Source organism: Aptenodytes forsteri, unplaced genomic scaffold, assembly GCF_000699145.1.
Source record: "Aptenodytes forsteri isolate BGI_AS27 unplaced genomic scaffold, ASM69914v1 Scaffold212, whole genome shotgun sequence".
Classification (NCBI taxonomy): domain Eukaryota; kingdom Metazoa; phylum Chordata; class Aves; order Sphenisciformes; family Spheniscidae; genus Aptenodytes; species Aptenodytes forsteri.
The window spans coordinates 3,142,747-3,166,523 of record NW_008795487.1 but is presented as its reverse complement, the minus strand read 5'-3'; the positions used below and the strand labels follow the sequence as shown (position 1 = coordinate 3,166,523).

The following is a 23,777-nucleotide window of genomic DNA, read 5'->3' as shown; positions in this document are numbered from 1 at the left end:
CAGCGCCCCCCTTCCCCACCAGCCACAAATATTTTAACTTGCTTAGTGTTTTCCATCCTCATTTTTTCCCTTTCTCCAAATTTAAATAAAGTATATACATACAGGACTATTTTTGATTGCTCCATCTCATGGGAGTGGATAAGCCCTTTACAGCCACTGCATGTTGAATTATAAACCCTTGAAAGCTCCTTGTTTTCATTTTATATTTTCCCTGACTTTTGCCACGCGCCCTACCATTCCAGGGACATCATTAATGAGAAGTGAGGGTACGAACATCTCACCCCTTCCCTCTCCAGGCAATTAGAAATGACTTCTTTCCCGGGCACACCAAGCAGAATTTACTCACTTTTTTTGTTTGTCATGTGCATGGTGTGGCACACATACTGCAGCTGCTGCTGTTGCTACAGCCGAGATCGGTACCAGAATGAACCAGGTGGGGGAATCTCTGCCTTAAAGCATTTTGTTATGATTTTTCATAGCACTTCATAAATAATGACAGCATTCATTAAATGGCCTCTTGTTCACTGCATTATACAAAAATAGCATTATAAATGTGTATTTTTTTTTTCCCAGGTAACCTCATTGCAGATTTTTTGGATGTGCTGAACATTCACACATTTTCCTCTACATGACCAGTGCCTCTTGTTAGTCAATGTATTGTGAACATTTTGATATGGCTCCAGGGGTCCTTTTGCTGATCCCTGGGTAACACATACAGAGTGTGTGTGAGGATTTAGTATTGAAAACAATCAGAGTCAAGATAAATCAGTTAGTTTGTGAGTGAAAGACCCTGAACACAGAGACGTATTAATTCTGTGGAGAACTGGTAAGGTCTCAGAGGCTGTTTTACATTAAAGCAACCTTTGAATGAATGCTCAGCCATAAAACAGCAATTATGTCTTTCTAAAACCAACTTTGACCAACGCAGAATCTGTTTTCTCACTGTATCCCAAATTTAGCAAACACCTGATATACTCTTGCTGATAGTTACTTTTGCAAATGGCAAGATTCATCTCTCCTCAGATGGTTACAGTTCATATCCTCCTAAAGCAGATACCTAAACCAGGTAACACGAATCACAACCTAGAAGTGACAGTTGCTCTACTGCCACTAGAGGCTAGACAACTCATGCAGTTACAGCTGCTGGCTTTGTATCTAGCCAGAGTTATGCCAGGTGGCTCCTACCCAAACTGTCTGCTTTCAGTATCAATAGTGTCGTATCTGTGGTCTTGCCTTGCAATCTAAGCAGTACTGTCATTCAAAACCAGCTTAGCATGGCACACCTGTCCTCTTTGGCCCTGGCACCCAGTTAAAGAGTGGGCTTAAATACAAACATCCTGGGAATAGAAGGCACCGATCAACAAGACCTATTACTTCTTATACTTCAGACACCACTTAAGTGGTTAAGTGACTGTTTCATATTATTTCACAGATGCAAAATGAAAACATCGTGTTCTAAGTGCTTTTTCAACCAAACTTGGAACTAAAGCATTTGCTATGGCACGTGTTACAGTCGTTCCTGTCATGCTGATATTAAGTTTTTTCCAGCGTAAGGCATTATTTTCCACTAGCCTGGCAAGTGGACAACCAGATGTAGTGGGTAAGTAAAATATTAAGTAACAGTTCATCCTATGCCAGCCATCCCAGATGTCTAACCTGAATTTGTTGTCAAGGCACTTTCTACAGCCCATAGAGAGAAAGAGACCTGTGCTAGGAGGGGTGTCCAAGACAGGTAAAAGTGAATCACCTAAAATTTTGGGAGCTGCAGATAGGTAAACATGAATCTCACTACTAAAGTCAGTCATAGTCAACAGAGCTCAGCAACCACCTGCTTCATGTAAGAACAGAGCTCCTGGGGGAGCTACTAGGTATGCAAGCCTTAGTGAGAGCCAAATCCTTTGGGCACACAGTCGTGGGCCCTCTCTTTCTCTATGTAATTTCATTGTAATTGCAGATGCTCTTGGACTACATAATGTTCTGCGGATTACCAAGCATGAGTCGAGAGTTATTCTGTCCTGGAACAATAACCTGACAAAAGAAGAAACTGAGAAGTACACTGTGAAGTATATCTTAAGTTATAAATTCTTCAATACCACTTATGAAAGGAAAGTAAGTTTTCAATGGTTACACATAGTTTAAAGTGAAATCATGTATTACTTCATTCAGTAGGTGAATTCGCATAATTCCCCTTTCAATACTTAGTACCATCTACCTTCATGCAATTCCTTCTTCCTCCTCTTAGGAAAGACTGCAGGGGAAGAAAAAGATAATACGTCTTGAGTTACATTCTGGTTTTAATGCCAAAGTTAAAACACAACTTTTTGCAAAAGAAACAGAAGACGTAATTAAGGAGAGTGGCTGGACAGAATTTACTTACAAGGCACCTCCAGGTCAGCTATTTCCTACATGTTGTTAAGACATCCAAGCGTTCATGATAATGTTCTGTCTTACTTGGAGACATATCATTTCTGAAAGCTCATTATTATCTTATGCTACCTTTTTGGTACGGATTTGTTAAGAAGATGACACATAACACCTTGGAATATTACAGAATTATTTCCTTTATTAGACATGTTCAGATTCAGAAAACTCCAGCTCTGCTGAGCAAGATGTCAGAATAACCCAACCACTCTCTCCATTTTCCCTAGCAACTCATATGTCTTGAAGATTGCCTTCTGTATCACCTGGTTTCAGGAAATCTTAAAAGAGCAGAGCTTTTCAACTACTTCTCTGGACATTTTTTTCTTTAAGTGGATTAGTAAGGCTTTTGGTGGTAGTAGCAGATGTGCTTCTCAGTTGTCATTGTCCAAAAAGCCGAAAGACCCGTTTGTTCTCACCTACCACTTACTCACGCTTCTAGAAATAACGCTACATAATGGGTTTGTAAAGGCAACCATCATGTTGTTATTAGAAAATCCATGTAAAGTAAACATCACTCTTTCTTTTTTCCCCTTTCTTTGTTGCAGTATATATTCAGAATCTTTCATGCATCATATATAACATTTCTTCTTTCAATTGCATCTGGCATATTAAAGCAGAAGCTCCTGAAGATATCCAGATCTTTTTTTCATACAGGTAAGGATCTTGTGCAAAATAAGTATGAAACCATGTTTTTGTACCTAAGTCCTTGATTTACAAGACTCATATTTCCTTCTCACAGACACGTAGGAAAAGATTTTGAATGCCAGCAATATATAAAAAATGCAGGGAAGAAAAATATTGGATGCCATATGAAAGAAATGTATTTCCAACCATCAAGAAAAATCAATTTAAACATAACGGTAAGAGATCTGAGAAATAAATCAAGAGGACTGTCTTATTACAAAGCTTTTACACCTCAAAGAATAGGTAAGTATTGTCTATTATTACCTATTATGAAAAGTTTGTTTATTCGTTATTTCATTGGTATGGAAAGCAGAGGAAGGAAAGAGGGAAGTGTGACAAATTCAGAATATTAAGTCTAACTTTTTATGCATTCATCTTGCTGGGAATTTTACACAAAGATTAAATAAAATGGATGACTTCTCAAAGGTTTTTATTTTTTTCTCTGATGTAATATCATTGTTTATCTATAACTGGCATTTTTAAAAAAATTGATAGGCTAGTGTGAGAAAATGTAATTTGAAAAGAATTATACCCTTCTTTTCTCCAGTTTTTCTCTTTCTTATCCTTTTCTTTTTCTTTTATAGTGCTGAAGAAAATGTGATTTTAAAAAAGGAACATAAAGAGACACAAGTGTCATTCATAACTGAATTTAACTGAATTTAAGATTATGAATATATAATGCAAACATTAGTAACATTTCCATTTCTGACACCATTTTTCAGTTAAAAATACTTTGACAGTGATTTTTAATTATCAACAGTTCTGAATGATCATATAAAATTATTTTTCCTTACTTCTCTGGGAAGTTTGGATTAATCTCATGGGGAAGAAATTCACCTGAGTTTTAGCACAGACTGCAGATTCAAATACCTTTTAAATTATGAACATGTTGATCATATTCCAGACCTGTAACATAGGAATCAGTCATAACTCAAGGGATAGCAAAAAAGTCATTCAAAACTATCAGAATTTATTCTGAGTTAGATCTCATTTATTCTGTTCTAACACTTTAGAATTATTTGCTTTATCCAAAGCACCTGAGTTTTAGCACAGACTGCAGATTCAAATACCTTTTAAATTATGAACATGTTGATCATATTCCAGACCTGTAACATAGGAATCAGTCATAACTCAAGGGATAGCAAAAAAGTCATTCAAAACTATCAGAATTTATTCTGAGTTAGATCTCATTTATTCTGTTCTAACACTTTAGAATTATTTGCTTTATCCAAAGATTTACACTGTAGTCAGAGCCAGCTATAAGCAAGATGTTCTGTTTTAGCAAAATAAAACATTTTCAAGAAAACCAGATTTTCCTGAAAAAAACAAAAAACAAAAGGGGGGGCTGGGGTGGAACTAATCTGCAGGAAGACTGTATTAGGTGTTTTCATAGCTGACTGGGGAAGATGCTCACTTCCAGACTGGCTGCCAGGGTCTGATCCCACCCACAGACTCCGGGGCAGAGAGCTGCCATAGTACATCCAGTTTTAGGATTAAATGCTTCACACAGCAACAAAAGATTTCACGTAATGTTCAGAGGTGAAGCCTGAACTACTCTAATTTGCCTGACAACCTCCTGACGGCTTGCCCAGCCCCACCTTGGCAGTTTCACGCTTTCTCCCACCCCTCTGCTACTCCTCAGGCAACGTTCCCAGCCCAGGGCCTCCCCGGGGAGCACGGGGCTGAGGTGGGCAGGAGTGAGCAGAGGGGGATAAGTAGGAGGGAGCAGGCTGTCCCTTCCCTGTTTCTCTCTCCATCCACTTGATCTTCTTCCTCCTGTTGAGGGCGGCCACTGCCTTCTCTTTGCAGAGGCCAGACTGCCAGCATTTCCTCCCTGCCCTTCTTTCCTTCCCATCTTAACTATCTTTAGCCATCATCAGCGTGCACGCCAGTCATAGCTGGCTCAGCCAACAGCTTCCTCTCCTGTCTCAGCACCAGGCATAAATCCTGTTAGCTTGCCTTGCCTTTAAAACCCATTGCCAGGCTTTGGTAGGGCACAGCAAAGTCTAAGTGAGCTTGAAAGGGACGTCATTGTTCACATTGTAAGTAATGCAATTACTCTTGCAAGGCTCCAACGTTGCAAGCCAGGGTTGTCTTCTCCCTCTTGAGAAGGTGGTTCTACCCTTCAGGTCACACACATCAAAAAGGCTTGTTTGTATCTGGGCTCCCCTTCTTCAACAGGAAAGCCTCCAGCTGGGCTTTAGCCAGCCTAGCCCTTGCACGGTCCTGGAGGTCCACTGTCCTCCTGCGAGTTACCGGCCCCTGCAATCTAATCTTCCCTCTAGTAACATGATGCATGGTCTGAGAAAACAGGACTCATGCTGGACGCAGCCCAAAAATAACTCAGTCCTGGCTGTCTGTGTGTGGGGATTAAAGAAATTTCCAGATGACAGGTGACAAAAGGGTGAAAAAAAATTGTTTCCTACTCTGGGTATACTCAGAGAAGGGAGAGATGCTCTGGGAATAGTATTTCAGAGGTAAAAAATATGTCTTTCCTACTTCACAGACCAAAGGAAAAAAAAGCTGTTGCTTACTCTCCTCACCTTTCATGGCTCATGGTGTGCCTCCACCCTCAAAGGCAGGTGTTGGTCACTGCCAACAGCTTCGGGGACAGGCAGAAGCAAACAGTTTTACAAGCCTGAGGTAGCCCTGGGAGAAATGTTTTTTCTAACTTTATGGGATCGTTACACAAAGAGAGGAGACTTCTCAAGGAAGTGAAGGAAAATGAAAAAACAAAAAGGAAACCTGAGCGTGACATACACACCCGTGGAGAGAGACAGGGTCATGCAGCAGCAGCTGCTAGAGCAAACACAACATCTTCATGGACCAGTAATGCTGCCACTTGCCCTCTCTCTCTCTTTCTGTCCTCTCCCTCTGGCACCACCTTGCAGCCATGTCAGCCCCAGACCTCACTGACCCTGTCCATAGAGACTTGCCGTGCACTTCTGCCTCTGCTGGGAGGGCTTTTCTGGAAAACTCCAGCTGCGGTTCCTCCCTTCAGAACAACACAACAGCAGCTGGAGCGGGCTCAGGCTGCTTGAGTATTCCAGCACACACCTAGGATCAGTGCCCTAACACCATGCTAAAAAGCAACTGTAGACTTGCTTATCTGAACCAAAGGCTAAAATCCTGGGAACCCAAATGTCCCTTGCTTCCAACCCTGTACCTCGTCCCTCCCTAAAAAAAAACCCATTGCCATGGCACTCCTTGCACTTTGTGACTGGAGCACAGTGGCAGGAGGGGGATTTTTTGTTTGTTTGTTTACATCTCCCAAGCACGTCTTGCTTCTTCCATAGCAAGTGCTTGCCTGCTCATTTACTGGAGAGGTAGAGAGATTTTTTCAGCATCTGTAGCAAACTTCATATATTGAATAAGACCTGCCAGGAGCTGGTACCCCTTCAGTAACCCCTCAGTGAGAGATGAAATTCAATTTTTTTCAAAGTTATACTACCAGGCTTAAGGGCAGACTTGGGGTATCCCACAGGACATATGTATCCTACATGGCAGGGAGCCTGTAGCAGATCAGAGGTCTCCTCGACATACCCCTGGACTGTGGAAAGTGAACTCAAAGGGTCTGTTCCTCCTGCCCACCCTCACTACCTTCCCTGGAAAAATATGTGACAAAACCCCCCCTCCCTCTCTTTATTTTGAGACAGAAATGGATGCCACTTAGCGAGCAGCACTTTTAAAGAAAATGTGTCACTCACCGAATGCCTTCTTTGGGTGTGATAAACTCCAAAATAGTCAGCTGTGTATTTTAAGGACTAACGCACTACGTTTATTTTGCATCAGCATAAATTTGACAAAGAACATGAGGTACAGAAGGTCACTCTGTTCTTTTTTCAGAGAAACTGAACCCGCCGATCAACATTTCAGTTTCCCTTGAAAGCAGAAGTATTAAAATTCACTGGAAACCCCCGCCTACTATTGGTTCTGCGAGTAACAAGTGCTTTTTGTATCAAGTGAAAATAACAGATCGTAAGGTAATCAGCTTTTTGGTAATACACTTAATCTGTATAATATAACTTCCATAAAAACTAGGCATCCCTTGAATTCAACAGAATTAAAACTCAAACAAACTTTAAAGAAATCCCAAGGTCTTTCATGAATAATCCAAGTTTTCTTGTCTTTCTGGTCAAAAATGAAAAATCAACACATTTTTTGAAGTCTTTCAGAGTCATGCTTACATTGAGGTGGATTGGTTGTTTTTTTCTTTTCATCTTGAATTTGAATTGTACGTTAGCATCACATAGATTATTGACTTTTTTATCATTGAAAAATGAGTATTGATGAAAAGTTTAGCAGCTACTTTGATAATATTTTTTAAGAAAAAAATACATGTTGTTGTTTTTATTTCTACATACTTCACTAAAAGTTGTTTGTATACATTATATATATTTAAAAATCTTTCATGATGTATCAGCAGCTCCTCTTAGTTTTACCAGTAAGAAACAGAACAGTGTGATAGTTTAGGTTATGCTGTATGGTGACTAACTGCCACCTGGCATTACCAGGTGGCATTTTTAAATTGCCTGGAAATAAGAGCTGAAAAGTTTTCATGCAGATTCTCGTCTGAACTCCCAAAGAGTAGAAAGCCAAGGACTTAATTCAGAATACGATAGGTATGAAATTCAGATGTGTATTGGAATGTGAATTTTCTGAATCTTTGGTGTTTTCATTCAAGCTCTCTTTGAAGCTGTGTTTTTCTGTAAGAACCTAAATCTTAGCTAACACACACCTCAGTCTGTGTACAGTACTCTAACATAAAAGGCTTATCTAAGCTGGCTGCAAACATTCAAGAGACAATTAAAGCCTGAAAGAACATATGACTAAATTGATATTCATCCACTCTTTGTTAGACACAGCAGAAAGGAGAAGTGTAATGCGGTAGACACGTTATTGATCAAATAATGTTATCTTCATAAATTACAGCAGGGTTTACTAATTCAGGTGCAGTGCTAATACTGCTAGGCACCTTCCAGAACAGGGCTGGCTCTTTCCACGTTCCCTCATTGCAGCACGCGGAAAAGGAGCTCAGGTCCGTATGTGGACATGCCAAAGCTTACCGGTTCTCTTTGGGTTTTTCCAGAAGAAAGACAGGTAGCCTCCTTCTAGGCCACCTCTGCAAATAGTTATCATCCCCTTAACCATTCCCAAGTCTAATATTTCATAACCCCTGCCAGAGACAGCCGGGGGCTTGCGCCTGTCCATTCACAAAGCTCATTATGACTAAAGGCTGTGAGCAGAGGGAGCAAGGGAGGTTCATGCTGGATCCTCGGTATCCTGTTCAGACATGTGCTGGGGCCCTTCTGATCCCTTCCTGCCCATGCACGCAGACTTCCTTCGTGTCTGAAGACCCAGAGCAAGGGAGGTGGAAGCGGGGAGGGCCGGGAGTAAGGGGTCCCCTCCCACTGTGGGGCTGGGATGTGGCCAAGGTGAGCAGGGGGATCCTGCAATCTACAGTGTTCATGCAGCCACTGCAGCCCCTGTTTCCAGCTTCCTAACACCTTCCACTCTCTGGAAGGAAATGTCAAATACATAAAATGGTCCAGAATCCTTACTTAAATGGAATAAACCTCTTAATTTTCTTCTCTTACACAGCTGCTCCTCTGTTTTGTACACATCTGCAGGATATAAACATAGGAAAGGAAAGCAAAGAAAAATAATTTGGGCATGGAAGTGAATAAACACCTACAGCAGTGGAAAATCATGGGGTTTTTTTTCCACAGATGGGATGGTTTGGGAAGACAGGAGACAGGCAGCTGCAACAACAACAACAACAAAAAGACATGTGAAGGCAGCAGCTAAACGAGGGGGCTTTAAGGTAGATTTGAGGAGAATCAGTGTCAAAGCTAGTAGTGATTAAGACGGTAGTTACCTAGCCAAGGAGCACAAAAAGCGGGGGGCGGGGGGAGAGGCTAAGTAAGAAAACTGCAGCAGTATTACAGGAGACACAGGAGGGAGAATAACGGAGAAAGACTGAGATTCTCTTTCCTGGTCAAAGCAAGGTCTTAATTGCTGTCACAGACTTAATGAGTTGAGGTATTAGGGTATCCATTAGCAGACTTGTAGATATTTGTTGAAGAACAGGTATCTTACCCAGCTGCTCCTCTGTTTTGTACACATCTGCAGGATATAAACATAGGAAAGGAAAGCAAAGAAAAATAATTTGGGCATGGAAGTGAATAAACACCTACAGCAGTCATGGGTCATGGGGTTTTTTTCCACAGATGGGATGGAGACAGGAGACAGGCATCTGCAACAACAACAACAAAAAGACATGTGAAGGCAGCAGAGGGGGCTTTAAGGTAGATTTGAGGAGAATCAGTGTCAAAGCTAGTAGTGATTAAGACGGTAGACCTAGCCAAAAGGAGCACAAAAAGCGGGGGGCGGGGGGAGAGGCTAAGTAAGAAAACTGCAGCAGTATTACAGGAGACACAGGAGGGAGAATAACGGAGAAAGACTGAGATTCTCTTTCCTGGTCAAAGCAAGGTCTTAATTGCTGTCACAGACTTAATGAGTTGAGGTATTAGGGTATCCGTTAGCAGACTTGTAGATATTTGTTGAAGAACAGGTAAGAGTATAATGATTAAAATATACAGGTCTATATTTATTTATTCTGAATACCTGAAGAGATGACCTGCTGAATACTTATACAAATAATAATACTGTGATACAGGTTGATAAATCTTGAAAATAGGGAGTTAAGTCTGCAGGTGACTGGAAGATAGGAAGGGTTGGCAAGTACTATGGGAAACAAGATTAGAAATTGAAATGTTGGGTAAGGCTGAAATCAACAAGCCAAAATTCAGTAATAAGGAAAATCCTATGATTAGGAAGTACAGGTCAAATGTGCCAAAACAAAATAAGGAATTAATGTGTAGGCAGCAATGCAGAAGAAAAAAAGGTCTGTGGATTACATTGAACCACAAGCTGAGTCAATCATTCCATGCTATTACATAAAGGTCAAATGTTAGGCAAGTATATATGACAGGCATGTCACATGTAAGATGTACGTTGTGACTAATTCACCCTTCTAGCTACTGAGTTTCACCTGAAGTTTCAAATTGTGCTTTGGGCACCACCACAAAATATAAACCTATTGGAAAAAAGTTCAGAGAAGATCAGTGAGAGTTATCAAAATGAGCATAAGCTTTGAAAACGTGCTCTAGGAGTGGAAGACTGAAGGATATGGTGTAGAGTAAAGGAGTGTAACTTGTGTTAACAATCTTCTGGTAAGTAAAAGGTTGTTAATAAGAACATAGGGATCATACTTACCCATGTCAACTGGTGAGTAGGATAAAAAGTGACCGGCTAAAATCAAAGCAAGGAAAACATATGCTAAAAGTTAGGAAAAGTGCCCTAATTCCAAGGAAAGTTTAGCACAGGAACAGATTTCTGAGGCTGCTTGGGGGTGGCTCTGTATAGAGTTACCGACAATGGATTAGACAAACATCCTCCAGGAATGGTCTAGGTAGATGTGACTGAAAGCTGCTGCATGTCATGATTACCAGAAGGTGGCCTAAGTAATTTTATAAGAAGCCTTTCAGTCCTGCATTTTGGAAATTTCCTATGATGACATAAGCTTATTATTTGCTCCTTAGGAAGAAACCTTCAGGCACAGCATTTTGTCAGCACTTAACCCTCATAGTCACTTGCAGTTTACTTTTGAAATCCCAAAGACTTTCCCCATTTTTACTTACTTTTGAAAAACTTAGCATGTGAACTTTTGGACCTATTTTTGACGTCAGATCTGGAAAGGTCTTAAAGACTACAAAGGAAGAGAAAGAAATGCCAGGGTCAAATCCACACTGCACACTGGTCAGTACGAGGAGAGAAGGAGGTCACCTTTTCTTAAAGCTGGCCTTATAATATACCTCATCATGTTTTCCTAACACCAAAGATGCAAAGATTCTGGGCCCCTCTGTGTCTGATGCATACATTGTACTATTTTGCAATGTCCTAACATTATTTTTAATTGTTATAAGCAGGAGTTTCTTCTCCTGCTTTCTTTTTTGTTCCTTCTTAAATTCTTAGCATTGTTTCTTTACAGCAGTTGACTTCAGTTTTCAAAAGTGATGAATGATTTAGAGATCCCTCTGTTTTAAACTCTGACACTACTTGTTATGGGCTTGATCTTTTGAAGTTACATGCTTTCTTTTATAGGCACAATTAAAGACGTTTCAAGATAGTCACTAAAATAGTGGGCATCCCTCACCACCAGTGAGCTGAAAAATGCAAGCTTTTATTCTACCAGACAACCAAGTATAGCACACTGCCCACACCAAAACCTTGAAACTTGCAGTTTCATAGTTACATCCTACACTTGGTGTGATAAAAAATGAAAGGGGAATCTGTTTTCAAATTCATACTGTACTACTATAGCTGATACCTCCTTTCATCTTATCAGTTCTAGGCTCTCCTTCATTTTCAGTCCTGAGTTTTAACACATGCCAGGTAAGAGTCAGATTGTGTCTGGACATAAACATTTGTTCTGAAAATCTCTTCCTATTAGGTTTAAGATGTAAACAATAGTATTTGACATCCTTAGATTTATATCAGTTTGAACTGCAATGTGAAATCACCTAAAACAGCCCCCTAAACTTATCTTGATAGATTGTAGATGTCACTGCAGAGAAATATGAGTACCCGTTTCATAAGCCAGCAAAAAAATGTGCAGCACAAGTGAGGGTAAAGAAAGAGATATGCATAAGAAACAAGATTTGGAGTGAATGGAGTGAACCAGTGTTTATTCACGATGGTGAGTTATCATGTATTTACCATTCATAACTCTTATCATTAGATATGTTATTACTATTCAACATAGTTCCTTCATTACTATGTCTGTTCTTCTCCTTGCTGTATTATTGTACTGTAGCAGTACCTAGAGGTCCATGGCACCCACCAGGCACACACCAGCTCTAGGTGCTGTAGGGAAAGGCAGTCCTTGGTCTAATGAGTTGTACTTCCTTGGTCTTAACGTAGTCTAGCGCAGGGCTGTTCTCCTGAGGTAAGTTACATCTGACTCTTGACAGCCTTTAGAAAACAAAAATGGTCAGCAGCCAAAAAGTTCACAACACCCCCCTGCCTGCCCTGCAATGGACAGCCCAAGCACCTCTACAAATGCTTTCAGCTGGAGTTAGTAAGCCAAGAAACCCACAAAAGTCATAATATTCATCAAATCACATAGCCCTTAAGGACTAAGTCTAACATTTCTTTTACTACATCAGGGGAATAATTTCTTATCTGACAGAGGTAAGAACTGGTTTAGCTCTGATTTAAATATGTGTGCTCTGGCTCCTACAGCTCACTTCAGCACAAATTAAATGAGAACCTTGTAATATTTTTCCTTCACCTCTTATGACTAGATTTTAACATTCATGTGCTAACAAGGGAAACTTCTGCTTTCCGTGATGAGAAAAATGCCTCCACATGCAGCAGCTTCTTGATGTCAGGTTAGGTAAAGGAAAAGTAGTATAATGGAGTGACACTCTATATTTATGGAGAGAAACTGGTACATAAACTTGTCTCTGTACGTTGACATGCAAAAAAAAAAGTACAATACTACTGGTAATGAAACAAAACAAGATAAATATCTTTATTTAATGCAACAGACTGTGTATTTTGAAATACGTCTTTTTGGTCTATTCAGCTTCAAGTACATATTTATCTGAAGACATGGGAAATACAAGGCCAGACATTGTTATTTTTGCAATGGATTGAATGCAAATTCAGTTACAGGATTTGTAGGATGTTGCCTGCCTACTCTATCAGATGCCTCACCACATCCCACTGTTCTGCTGGCACCTTTCAGCTGCCACCTTTGTTGGCCCAGATTAATTAATTTCATTTCAAAAGCATTTCACTTGTGAAATGCTTGGAGAGAGAAACCTAGTTGCTCCACACGCTCACTGTGGTGAAGGAGAGAACATGTTTCAGCCCATCAGAGATTTGAATTGCCCTTTGGAGATGCTTCTTTCTTCTCACTGAAGACAGAGAGAGCCTAGGACCGTGGCACGGCCAGCAGAGGGGTCTGCCTGGTGTCAGGTCGGACACATCTGATGTGTGCACAGTGTAGGGAGGGGAAATTAGAAGGGCTTTTCCTGGTGGGGGAATGTAGGTTTACCTGCTCCCTGCCAGGCCTTCGCCAGAAGAAGGAAATGGAGTTGAACAGTCACCCATCCTGGTTCCAGTCTACCAAACTTTGCTCTCAGCAGCTGCAACTCTCCTTCAACTGTTTTCAACACCGCTGCTTTCCCAACTTCCGCTACAGCTGTTGTTGAGGCTGAACTATCGCAGCTTGTTTCTTTCGCTTCAGAAAAGTTTATGGTAGACAATGCCACCGTTGCATATAAGCGGTAATACCTCTATGTGTTCAGTGCAGCATGTTGATTTGCCCCTTGAGCATATTGCACATATGCGCAAGTTCATGTAATGTGGCAATTTCCGTTCTTCCTTCCTGTACTCGGAAAGGATGGGTGGCTTCTATAATATGAATCTATCTATGAATATATTACATCGAGGGATCACATGCTCAGGCAAACCTCTTTAAACATCTCCTTTGATGCCTAGAGAAAGTTTTCTGCCCATTTTATTTTGGGAACATGTATAAGTGGACATTATGAAGTGCATTTTAATATTGCCTAGATTAAAAAAAGCCTGTTATTAGTAGTATCACTCATGGTAACTCCATGACAGTCAGGTACCTAATTTCACAGACACAGTGAATTGAAAAAAATTAATCTTTCTGTGGAGTAACTTAAAAGGAAAAACACGCATTCAGTATTTTTATTTTGGAATGTGTCAACTTTTCTGCTGAAAACCTTGGAGGAGCGTGCAATGACCTGCTTTTTGTTTGCTTCTACATGACATTCCAATGTTTCATTTAGGAAATGTGCTACATTTCTTTAAGAACACATTTTTAAGAAGCATTTCAGCCTCCATTTGAAAAAGCTGAAACATCAAAATGAAATAACATAATTCAAAACATAACTAAAATATTTGTTCTGAAATATTCCTTTGACATGAAAAGAATTTGTTAATTTTCTCATGGGAAACACATTCATTTTCCATTGGAATTAGCATATGCCCTTGAAAAAACCCCACAATTTAAACTGAACTGGGCTGTTTAGTATAGAAACTTTCTGCTAAAAAAGAAATGTTTGATCAGCTTTATTCATATATAGAAACTTGAAATAATTGGTCTAGTTTTTAGATCTGCTGAGCATTCATAGATTGCTTTGAAGTTAATAGTAATTCAGAGGTGTTCTGCATTTTTGCAAACCAAGCCATTTGTTTTGGTTTCAAAGTACTGTTATTTGTGACTAAGTTGAAACATTTACATCTGAAAAAGACCCACCATAAAATGGTCTACCTAAAAGAATATATGTCCTTCTTTTTCTTCCTCCTTTCCAAAATGCATGAGGTAAGAAAGCAAGATAACCAAACCTCTTTGTGGTCTGGCTGATGTAAAGACCACTGCTTCCTCTTCTCTCAGGTGTGTACGTGATATGGGGTTAGCAGAATGATGCAGAACAATTACCTCAAATAAAATAATTTCTACTACACAGTCCAGAGATTGTTCAGAATATATATTCTGAGCCCTCATCTCAAAAGACAAGGAAAGAAAAACTCCCTTTTCATCTTAAAGTGAATAAAGAATAGTTTCGTATTTTAGTAGTACATATTCTTCTACACAGTTCTGTCCAGAGGTTTGTGAGTTTTTTCTTGGTTTCATATCAAATTTGTGGAAATTCATAATATCCTTGGCTTAAACTACAGATGGGTTCAAACTAGGAACTTTTGTACAATTCCTTTGTTCTTTGAATTTGATCTAGATTGATCCTAAAACCATTGTGTAACTGGCCTCGGACTATTAACGTTTTAAGAGCTGTTCCTGCTTGTTTTTCTTCAAAGTACTTAGTTCAAAGCAGTCCAAACTAGTTCTGGTTCTAAAGCTAGGTATTAAACAAAAAATAAAATTTGCTGAAAATACATTTTTGAGTCAACCAAAGACATTGCTTTTCAGTATTTGGGGTATTTTGGGGGAAGGAATGCAAGGTACAGAGCAGCAGTATTTGTTGAACAGTGTAAATATGTATTGCTGGCATTTCTTTAGGACTATGCCTAGCAGGCTTAAAAAAGGTAAATATAATGAAAACCAAATGTTGCTTCTTGAGTCAAAGCAAATATTTTGTTTGACAAAAAGCTTTTATTTTCATTTTGCCTTAAACCAGTTACAGCTGCGAAGGGGAGGAGGCAGCAAATATTTTGTTTGACAAAAAGCTTTTATTTTCATTTTGCCTTAAACCAGTTACAGCTGCGAAGGGGTGAGGAGGCAGTGGCAGGGGGCTCACGGTGTGTGGAGATGGGAGGTGGCAACAGCAGGAATCCAGAAACAGCTGGGGCAGCAGCAGGAGTGGATGTCAGTCAATAGTGGATGGACAGAGGGTTTGATATCCAGAGGAATCAAGGCTGGATGGAAGTGTCCAGTGGCAGAACACGCCATGCCCAGCGTGTAAGAGCAGAAATCCAGGGAAAGGAGGCGATGGAGTCCACTGGAGCAGAGGAAGCCAGGGAAAGTGCTGAATCGAGGCAGCAGCAAGGCTGCGAGCTCAAAGGAGAAAGAAGGAACAGTGCTGAAGTCAGAAGCCCCTGTTTCCCCTAAAAAAGCTGCAGGAAATGTTTCTTTAAATCTGTGGCAGTTCAGGAATAGTGCAATATTTATGAGTCAATATATAATTCATCTGTTTATGAACTACCCTTTCCCACATTATTAACATTACCTTTCCCTTTTCTTTTTAAGAAAAGGCAGTGGACGTCATGCTGCTAAGCCTCACGTTGTTTTTTCTCCTGATTTTCCTTGGAGGTTTGCTGATATGTACATGTAGAAGGTAATGTACATTTCTGGAAGGTAGTATAAATTTCTGGTGTAAGAGAGGCCAGGGTGAGGGTAAACAAACCATACAATGGATTTAAGTCAAACACAGATCTTCTCAGATAAATTATGTTTACAAGAAGCAGTTAATTGTGCATTTCCGACTATTGTTCTAACAAAGGAGTGTTGGGTGTTAAGACCTAGTGTAAGATACTGAGCCCTATCACTGTCATCTTGCAGCTCCCATCGTAGTCTCTGGAGCTCCAATCTCACACCCTACTCTCAGATATCTTTCTGCCGCTATAAATGGCATTTTTTCATCTTACTCTGACTGCTGCCTCTCTACCCTCAGTGTGACTTTGCCCCATGTTTTTGCAGGTTCTGCATTCAGGGCCACCAACGTTAATCATGCCAAAGATGAACTGCATTTGCCACACTGCCCAATTTCATTTCATAATCCATGGGTATTACCGAGAGCAGTCTTTTATTCTAAACTGGACAGTTTACAAGAAATAAATAAAAAAGGCAAGTCAGGCTGACAGAAGAAATTTGCTTTGCTGTAGTATTAGTAGAGCAACGTAATAGTAGTGGTCCTACACCCACCAACAATTAATCCAGCCAACTGCCTCCACGCCACTACTTTTCTGCCTGGCTACATAGCTTTCCTATTGACATGGCAGAGAAGGCTTTCTTGAACAGAAAAATAAACTTGTTCAGGATAGGATGGTAATTCAAGATGCCTTTATATTTGGAAGGTGCAGTATGTAAATGGAACCTCTGTTAAATGTAAATTGATTATTTAATTAATGACTAAATATTATTCCTGATTAGGATAAAATAAGTTATCTATCTTCTTTTAGTAAACAAAGACTCAAGGAACTATAGATATGAAAGAGCTAATACAAAAATACAGAATAACAAGTTTCCCCTGGGCAAACAAAATATGTAATTGAAAACCATCTGCATCTAAACATGAAACAATATTCTGGTCAAATAATGAAGTGTGACTCTGGCCTCAAGAGAGTAATTCAGCTGGTAGATCTTTTCGGTGGAAAATTTACATAGTACTCAAAACCAACAGATAATCCTTTGTGATGAAACAAAATGTTTTCATGGTTCTGTGCAGACACCACTCACTCTCAAACCCAAATTCTGCTAGACCTCAGCAAAAGACTTAAAAGATGTTTCTGATGCTATGCCTGCTCCCTGTCATCCGATGTTTCTTTCTTTGATTATCACACTTTATAGGTAATATTTTTAATTATGAAAAGAAAATGTAGGAGTAATTTTTTAGCTATAGACATAGTAGCATGCCACAAGCTCTCACTTTGCTTGGAAATCATATGTTTGTGCATATCCATACAGATCTTAAATCTCTAGCAGGCTAAAAACCAATCAGGCTGAAGAATAGCTGGGAAAAATGTTGAGAAAAATATCTGCAGTGAAACAAAAAAAGGTAGAATGGCTTTAGAAACAGTAGATACCTGTCTAATTGGCTTATCTATTACAAAGCATTATTGTCTGATCTGTTCCTGCAGACATTTGAGTCGCGTGTCTGTGTCACTCTCTTGTAGGTATAGATGTCTGGAAGTTATAACCATGCCTGTTCCACATCCTTCAGATAATATCAGAACTTGGTTATCTGCAGATGAGACTCGCCACCAGGTAGAGTGTGTCTGTCTTTTTTCTCTCACTACATTGACATGTACGATATTACTTGCGATCAGAATGGTACAACATTACATTTAGAGCAGCAGGTCATTTTTAAGAAAAACTGGTAAAAAGGTATGCACAATGTTTGTAGTGAAGCCAGAAGAGAACAGAAAGCTTGTGGAGGTTACAGGAAAATGATCTCAGTAGACAGGATGGAGAAAATCCTCAGGGGAATATTATGTCAAGTGTGCCTTGAAGTGTTTCAGCATATCCACAATCAACGGGCCAATATTTTAAGGAGCAATCACCCTGACTCCCTGCAGAATAGTCAGTTATGGGATATTACATGTATAAGTATGTGGACAAGTTATCAAAGGGAAAGTTTTTGTGGAGATCTGCAAGTCACTGGGTATGTTGTAGTAAATGTGGACATTCTTATGGCAAATAAGAGGAGGGTCCACAATGCATGCAACATAACCTACCCCAACTGTGCAGCTGCTGTGGAACAAAACCATGTACAGAGGTGTTAACTTTGGAACAGCTGATGTGCTGTAAGTCCAGAGGCTAGCTTATCTCATGGCAAATTACAAGCCTTTAGTCAATGGGGCAAAACAGAAAACAAATATTTTCAATATTTGTGTGGTTTCATTAATGGTGTGCCTTGAAGTGTTTCAGCATATCCACAATCAACGGGCCAATATTTTAAGGAGCAATCACCCTGACTCCCTGCAGAATAGTCAGTTATGGGATATTACATGTATAAGTATGTGGACAAGTTATCAAAGGGAAAGTTTTTGTGGAGATCTGCAAGTCACTGGGTATGTTGTAGTAAATGTGGACATTCTTATGGCAAATAAGAGGAGGGTCCACAATGCACGCAACATAACCTACCCCAACTGTGCAGCTGCTGTGGAACAAAACCATGTACAGAGGTGTTAACTTTGGAACAGCTGATGTGCTGTAAGTCCAGAGGCTAGCTTATCTCATGGCAAATTACAAGCCTTTAGTCAATGGGGCAAAACAGAAAACAAATATTTTCAATATTTGTGTGGTTATCATTAATGGAGCTCCTTGGCTGGCACATTCAAAGCTTCTTATCATTGTCTGTCATTGTGTGAGTTAGAGGAAAAAATGTGCTAGTTGGGCAGTGGTCTAGATCCCTATAACTCAGGTTAAGCTACAGAGTGAACTGTGCTCTAGGAGGCATGGTAAGATTGACTCTTACCTGGTCCTCCTGCAACACGATGAGAAGGTGCAGGTATGCCCAAACTATGTTTTTTTGGGGGAAACATCATTGAAATAGAAAACTGTAATGAGCATTTTCTCCATCCTATGTACTCAAAACATTTGTTCAGAGCCTCTGCAAGATTTCTATTAATTTTACTCTGTCCTACTTTATCATTGTACTTACGCTGCAATATCAAAATATCTTCTAATAGTGTATTCAGCGATGTAACTAACAACTGCCAATGTGAACTGTTATGTCATCTTCTCTCCCAGGGGTAAAATGTATGCCTTCCAATATTGTGCTTTGGTTTTTGTATAAACATACCTACATGATTGCAAACTCTGACAGAAACCATGGACCATCTCAATTCATGAATCACAATTTGAATTGTGAAGCAAGAGGCGTGGGTTGTTTTGTTTTATTTTACCTCCCCAAAGACAAATTTATGGAAAAACTGATGTGCATATGCTGTATAATCATATTACAAATGACAAGATTGAAGTGTTTTGAACTTGCACCTGCAGTTCATTCCACAAGCCTTGGGCTAGCTCCCAAGAGCAGTCTGTGTTCCTCTTCTTTACAGTCATCTTCTCAGAAAAGCAAAGCCCGAGAGCTCCAGAACTGGACTGAAGCAAGTCTTGCATTATTCTCAAGATTCAAAGTCATTTCTATGACACTTCTGGCCAAAATTATTTGACCAAATTTGACCCAAAAGGTGCCATATTTACCACCTTTTCTGTGCAAAAATCCGTTGGTGCACTTTTCACCAGTAACAGTGTACAAATTAACTAATAATACCTGTTGTGGCTGTCACATATGGACTGGCAGAATGTAAAGATAAAATCATCATCATCAAACTTATATTCTGTATCTCCCTCCACCCTAGAACTGCATACAGTGTTATTTAGGGGTCTTTGTATTCAATATATAAATAAAAAATCAGAGTAATCAATGATCACCACAAAAAAATATATTTAACATCACTAACAGAGAAAGATTTCTGTCCCCAAACTGTTACAAACACTGCATATACCTCTGACAGGAAGACGTCAGCATAGCTGTGTAATTACTGTCTAGATGATTACAAGTGGCTGAGATGACTGTTGATGGCACTTCTAGGAAAGATAAATTGAATAATGCGTATGGAACATATCAGTTTCTCAAATATGGCTGACACCTGAAATAGCAAAGACATTGGCTTTGGACATACTGTAAGAGTTAAGAAGACTGTGGAGAATGGTGCTGAGATAATCTGTTTTATCCAACAAATAAATATAAACTCTGAAAGCTAGACTGTGACTTTGACATAAACCTTAGGTACATTCTCATGTCATCCTGGAGGGTGACAAGCAACAAAATTAGGGCTCAGAACAGCTAAGCAAATTTGCCTGTGAACAACTTTTAGATTGAGAGAGTAACTCTCATGATCTCTGTAAACCATTTATGTGACAGAGTAAGTAATCTGTACTAATCCCAGATACACCAAATAAGTAGCATGTTTGTAAAAATATTCAGAATTTGTAATACCACTGAATGCAGATGTTGTGCATAATGTAATTTTTATCCAACAGAAACAAATATCAGTGCAAATGAAGATGCACTCAGAGATTACTATGGGGATACCAGAAGAGAATGGGGACGAGAACATTCAACAACAGAAATGTTTGAAGGAATTTGGATTAGAAGACCTGCAGGGATGATAGGCTTTTTTTATCTGCATGCAAGAGTTACCTTTCTGTGAGTTGGACAATATTCTGACAGATCTAAGAACGGCTGGTACTGGAGTTTTTCTGAGCCTAATAATTTGAAGTATTTTGAGCTCTGACATTGTGTAACTCTTAAAATAAGCTTTGGATCACAAAAGCAAAGCAGTACCTCACAGTTTGTCTCTAACTACTACTGATCTTCAGCCCAGTCATAATACACCACCTCAGACAATATGATCTACTATTGAGGTCCACTTGGGTTAAAATGGAATTAGAGTTAGTGTTTCATAATGCTGCAATAGCTTCGGAGTACTGTCTGATAGATCAGTGCCTTTGAAGACTGACTGTTCATAGAAATCTCATACTAGCTATTCAACATCTGATTGGTCATGAGAAATGGTGGAAGCAACGAATGTTTCTGGAAACAGCAGCAGAAGCTCACAAGGGTTCTCTAAAGCTCCAAAAAAAATCCCTTTCTGAGGCACTGCATGGTGTAAGCAGGCATCAACCGGAAAGAAGAGTCATGTGTGAAGACATAAGGTCTTTTCACGTGATGGACTTATTCCTCTGCAGTTAGTAAGAGGAGGAAACTTTAGAAAAGGTGAGCTATGCCAGTTCGTTTTGAGGTACACAACCAGGGCAGACTGTTTTAACTCTTAGTTGAGACAATATTTATTTGACTAAAAGAAAAAGAATATAGGCCCTTGATTTTGCAAGTAAGATGTTTCTGTAGACTTTTTTGTAGGCAGAAAACACAAATAAATGATGGACCTAATTTTCTGGAAGGCTTGGAAGCTACCTAAAAAATTCTTGCTTTCATTTCTGGTAAAATTTCTCCATGTTCAAAATAATATTGGTTGAAGGAAATATTTGATTACACATCTTTTGTATTATTGTAGGGGACAATATAAAACTTTTGTTTGTGCTATTTTGAAACATTCAGTTTATAAGATACATTTCTGTGCAGAGTTTTGATTCACCTGAATATGCCTTTTTTGGTAAAATGTCTCCCTCAGCACAGTGGAAAAGACTACACTCTTTCTGCTTTAATACTAAGAATGGCTGGTAACATCTCAAGAGCCCAAGCTGGAAATGCCTGAACAACAAAACGACTATCATTGACTTTGTTTGCCATAGGATCAAGTTCGTGACCTCAGGAAAAAACAATCAACTTTACTAGCTAGTGTTACCTTTCCTGTTGCATTGTACTTTTTACAGAAGGTAAGGGTGGCCTTACCTTTGAACATGAGTGCTCTTCCCCCTGTACCTGTCAGCCTGATGCCTACACAAATCCTCAGGGAGAAGGTGAATGGTAGATATCAGGTACTGAATCAAGTTTCAGTAATGACAACTCCTGTAACGTCTCCTTCTCTGTCTTGAGTGCAGATGGGAAAACCAGCAATCAACATACTCATTTTTCTCTTGGATGGTCAGACGCCACCTCTGTGGGTAGACAAGGTAATTTGCCTATCAGCCATGGTCCAGGCATGTTTTCTCAAGAAGAGGGGGAAGAATGACTACTTCAGTTAAAAATCATTACAGGAGGCATTTAGAAAACAAGTGTCATGAACTTACAGGTTAACTTGGTGAGGATATAGAACTGATATAATGAAAGAATCAGAAGTACCACACATTGGCCAAACACATCTGGAATCCAGACTTCATATAGTGAAATCAGGCCACAGTGAATATTATATTGTTCCTTAAAATATATTTTATATACGTCTATTTTATATAGTTTTGGCTTGCAGCGCTTGAAGCCCACAACCAGTGTCAGGATTTAAAACAAGACAGAGATCCTATAGATTAAATTAATTTTACTATTTTACCTGAAAATAGAATAATTCTTTTAGATTAAAATTGCTTTGCTTACAAGAAGCCTCAGTTTTGGTCAACACACACAGTTTGCCCACATGCACATGGCAACCTCCAGAGACACACCACATAAAATGAAATATTATAATATCAGTTGTATGGAAAATTAATCCTAAAGTGCAAATTTGATAGTAAAAAAATTAGTATCTGGACCCTTCTGAGAAAGACTTGACCAATTTGTTTACAGAATAGTATAATTTTCCTTAAAATAAGAATATTATTCTAAACCTATCCTAGACCTATTCTCCAATAGTGGATTATTGTGCAATGTATACATGAAGAAATATAATTATCTGAAAGCAAAGCTGTACCATCCTCAGTATGGCAATAAACACTTAAGTATATACAAAATCTTACTCAGCTCAGCTGGCTTGCTCCTGTGAATGAAGCACTTGCCTTCACCTTACCTGTGAATGAAGCTCCTGTGAATAAGATTTTACCTTCTGGTATTCAAGTGGCACGACCTGATGAGACACTGGGCAGTGCGTTGCACATAGAGAGATTGCTCTTCCTCTCCACTTATGCACGTACAGAGGGCTCTGGAGTCAAAATCCCTTTGTCTGGATCATAAAGCCCTGTGATATAATATGACTTTTTACGCCTTCAACTCCAAGTCCCCACTTCTGCCAAGTACATATAGCACACAGGGACTTAGGTCTAGGAGCATTATACAAAATTTGTGTTTCTTCCTGAACATCAGTGACTATGTAGATATCAGGTGTAACTTACTGTAGTTTCTGAAGGCACAACAGCCCCTTCCCTTTGCTTTGAAAGGAGGATAATTGCAAGAGGATGAAGGGAATCAGCAAAGCAACCCCCAGACTTGGGACTCTGCACGAAGGCTGGTCAGGTTGTCCATTGCTGCCACCTACCGTACAAACAACCTGCTTGTAAAGAGAAATATTCCTCAAGTTTTCAAACTGGTTTAACTCAGGGCAGGTCTGCTGCTTTAAGCGCACTGATATAATTAAAGCAGTGCACCTTTCTCTCTACCTTGAAGACCTGGCCTTCCTTAGGGACAGGATCCACCTCCCCTAATTTTAGTCTTCTCAAAGTTGGATGTCTAATAAAACGTAACTGGTCAGAGCCCTGGGATACCGAGAGAAGACCTCCAGTGAACACTTTGTTCCAACCTAAAACAGGTGTCTAAGGCAGGATGGCTCTCCCCTCTGGAGATGCCCATCTCTTTCTTGTTAGACCCTAAATGATCAGACTCAGATTAGATGCCTACATTGGCAAAACACACTTTTCTTGACCTAGTTATTCTGGCTCTCCCTACCCAGGTGAAAGGAGTTACTTTGGCCAAAGAACAGCTTGGCAGGTGTAGCCTTTG

General features: G+C 39.6%; 1 protein-coding gene across 1 annotated transcript; it reads left to right on the top strand.

Moving 5' to 3' along the window:
* Positions 1-1,497: 1,497 nt before the first annotated feature.
* LOC109279515 (interleukin-5 receptor subunit alpha-like) lies at positions 1,498-20,563 on the top strand. Its single transcript, XM_019472615.1, has 10 exons — positions 1,498-1,600; positions 1,955-2,109; positions 2,243-2,390; positions 2,967-3,075; positions 3,161-3,348; positions 6,952-7,088; positions 11,722-11,866; positions 15,911-15,998; positions 17,557-17,647; positions 20,435-20,563. Exons 1-10 carry the CDS (start codon positions 1,498-1,500, stop codon positions 20,561-20,563), a joined length of 1,293 nt encoding a protein of 430 aa, XP_019328160.1.
* The last annotated feature ends 3,214 nt before the right edge of the window (positions 20,564-23,777 follow it).

Excerpts from the sequence above, each read along its gene's own strand:
- LOC109279515 (XM_019472615.1), top strand. The coding sequence starts at position 1,498 with ATGGCACGTGTTACAGTCGTTCCTGTCATGCTGATATTAAGTTTTTTC. Across the intron at positions 3,349-6,951 it reads TTTTACACCTCAAAGAATAG|AGAAACTGAACCCGCCGATC; the intron begins GTAAGTATTGTC and ends TTCTTTTTTCAG. Across the intron at positions 17,648-20,434 it reads CAGATGAGACTCGCCACCAG|AAACAAATATCAGTGCAAAT; the intron begins GTAGAGTGTGTC and ends TTTATCCAACAG.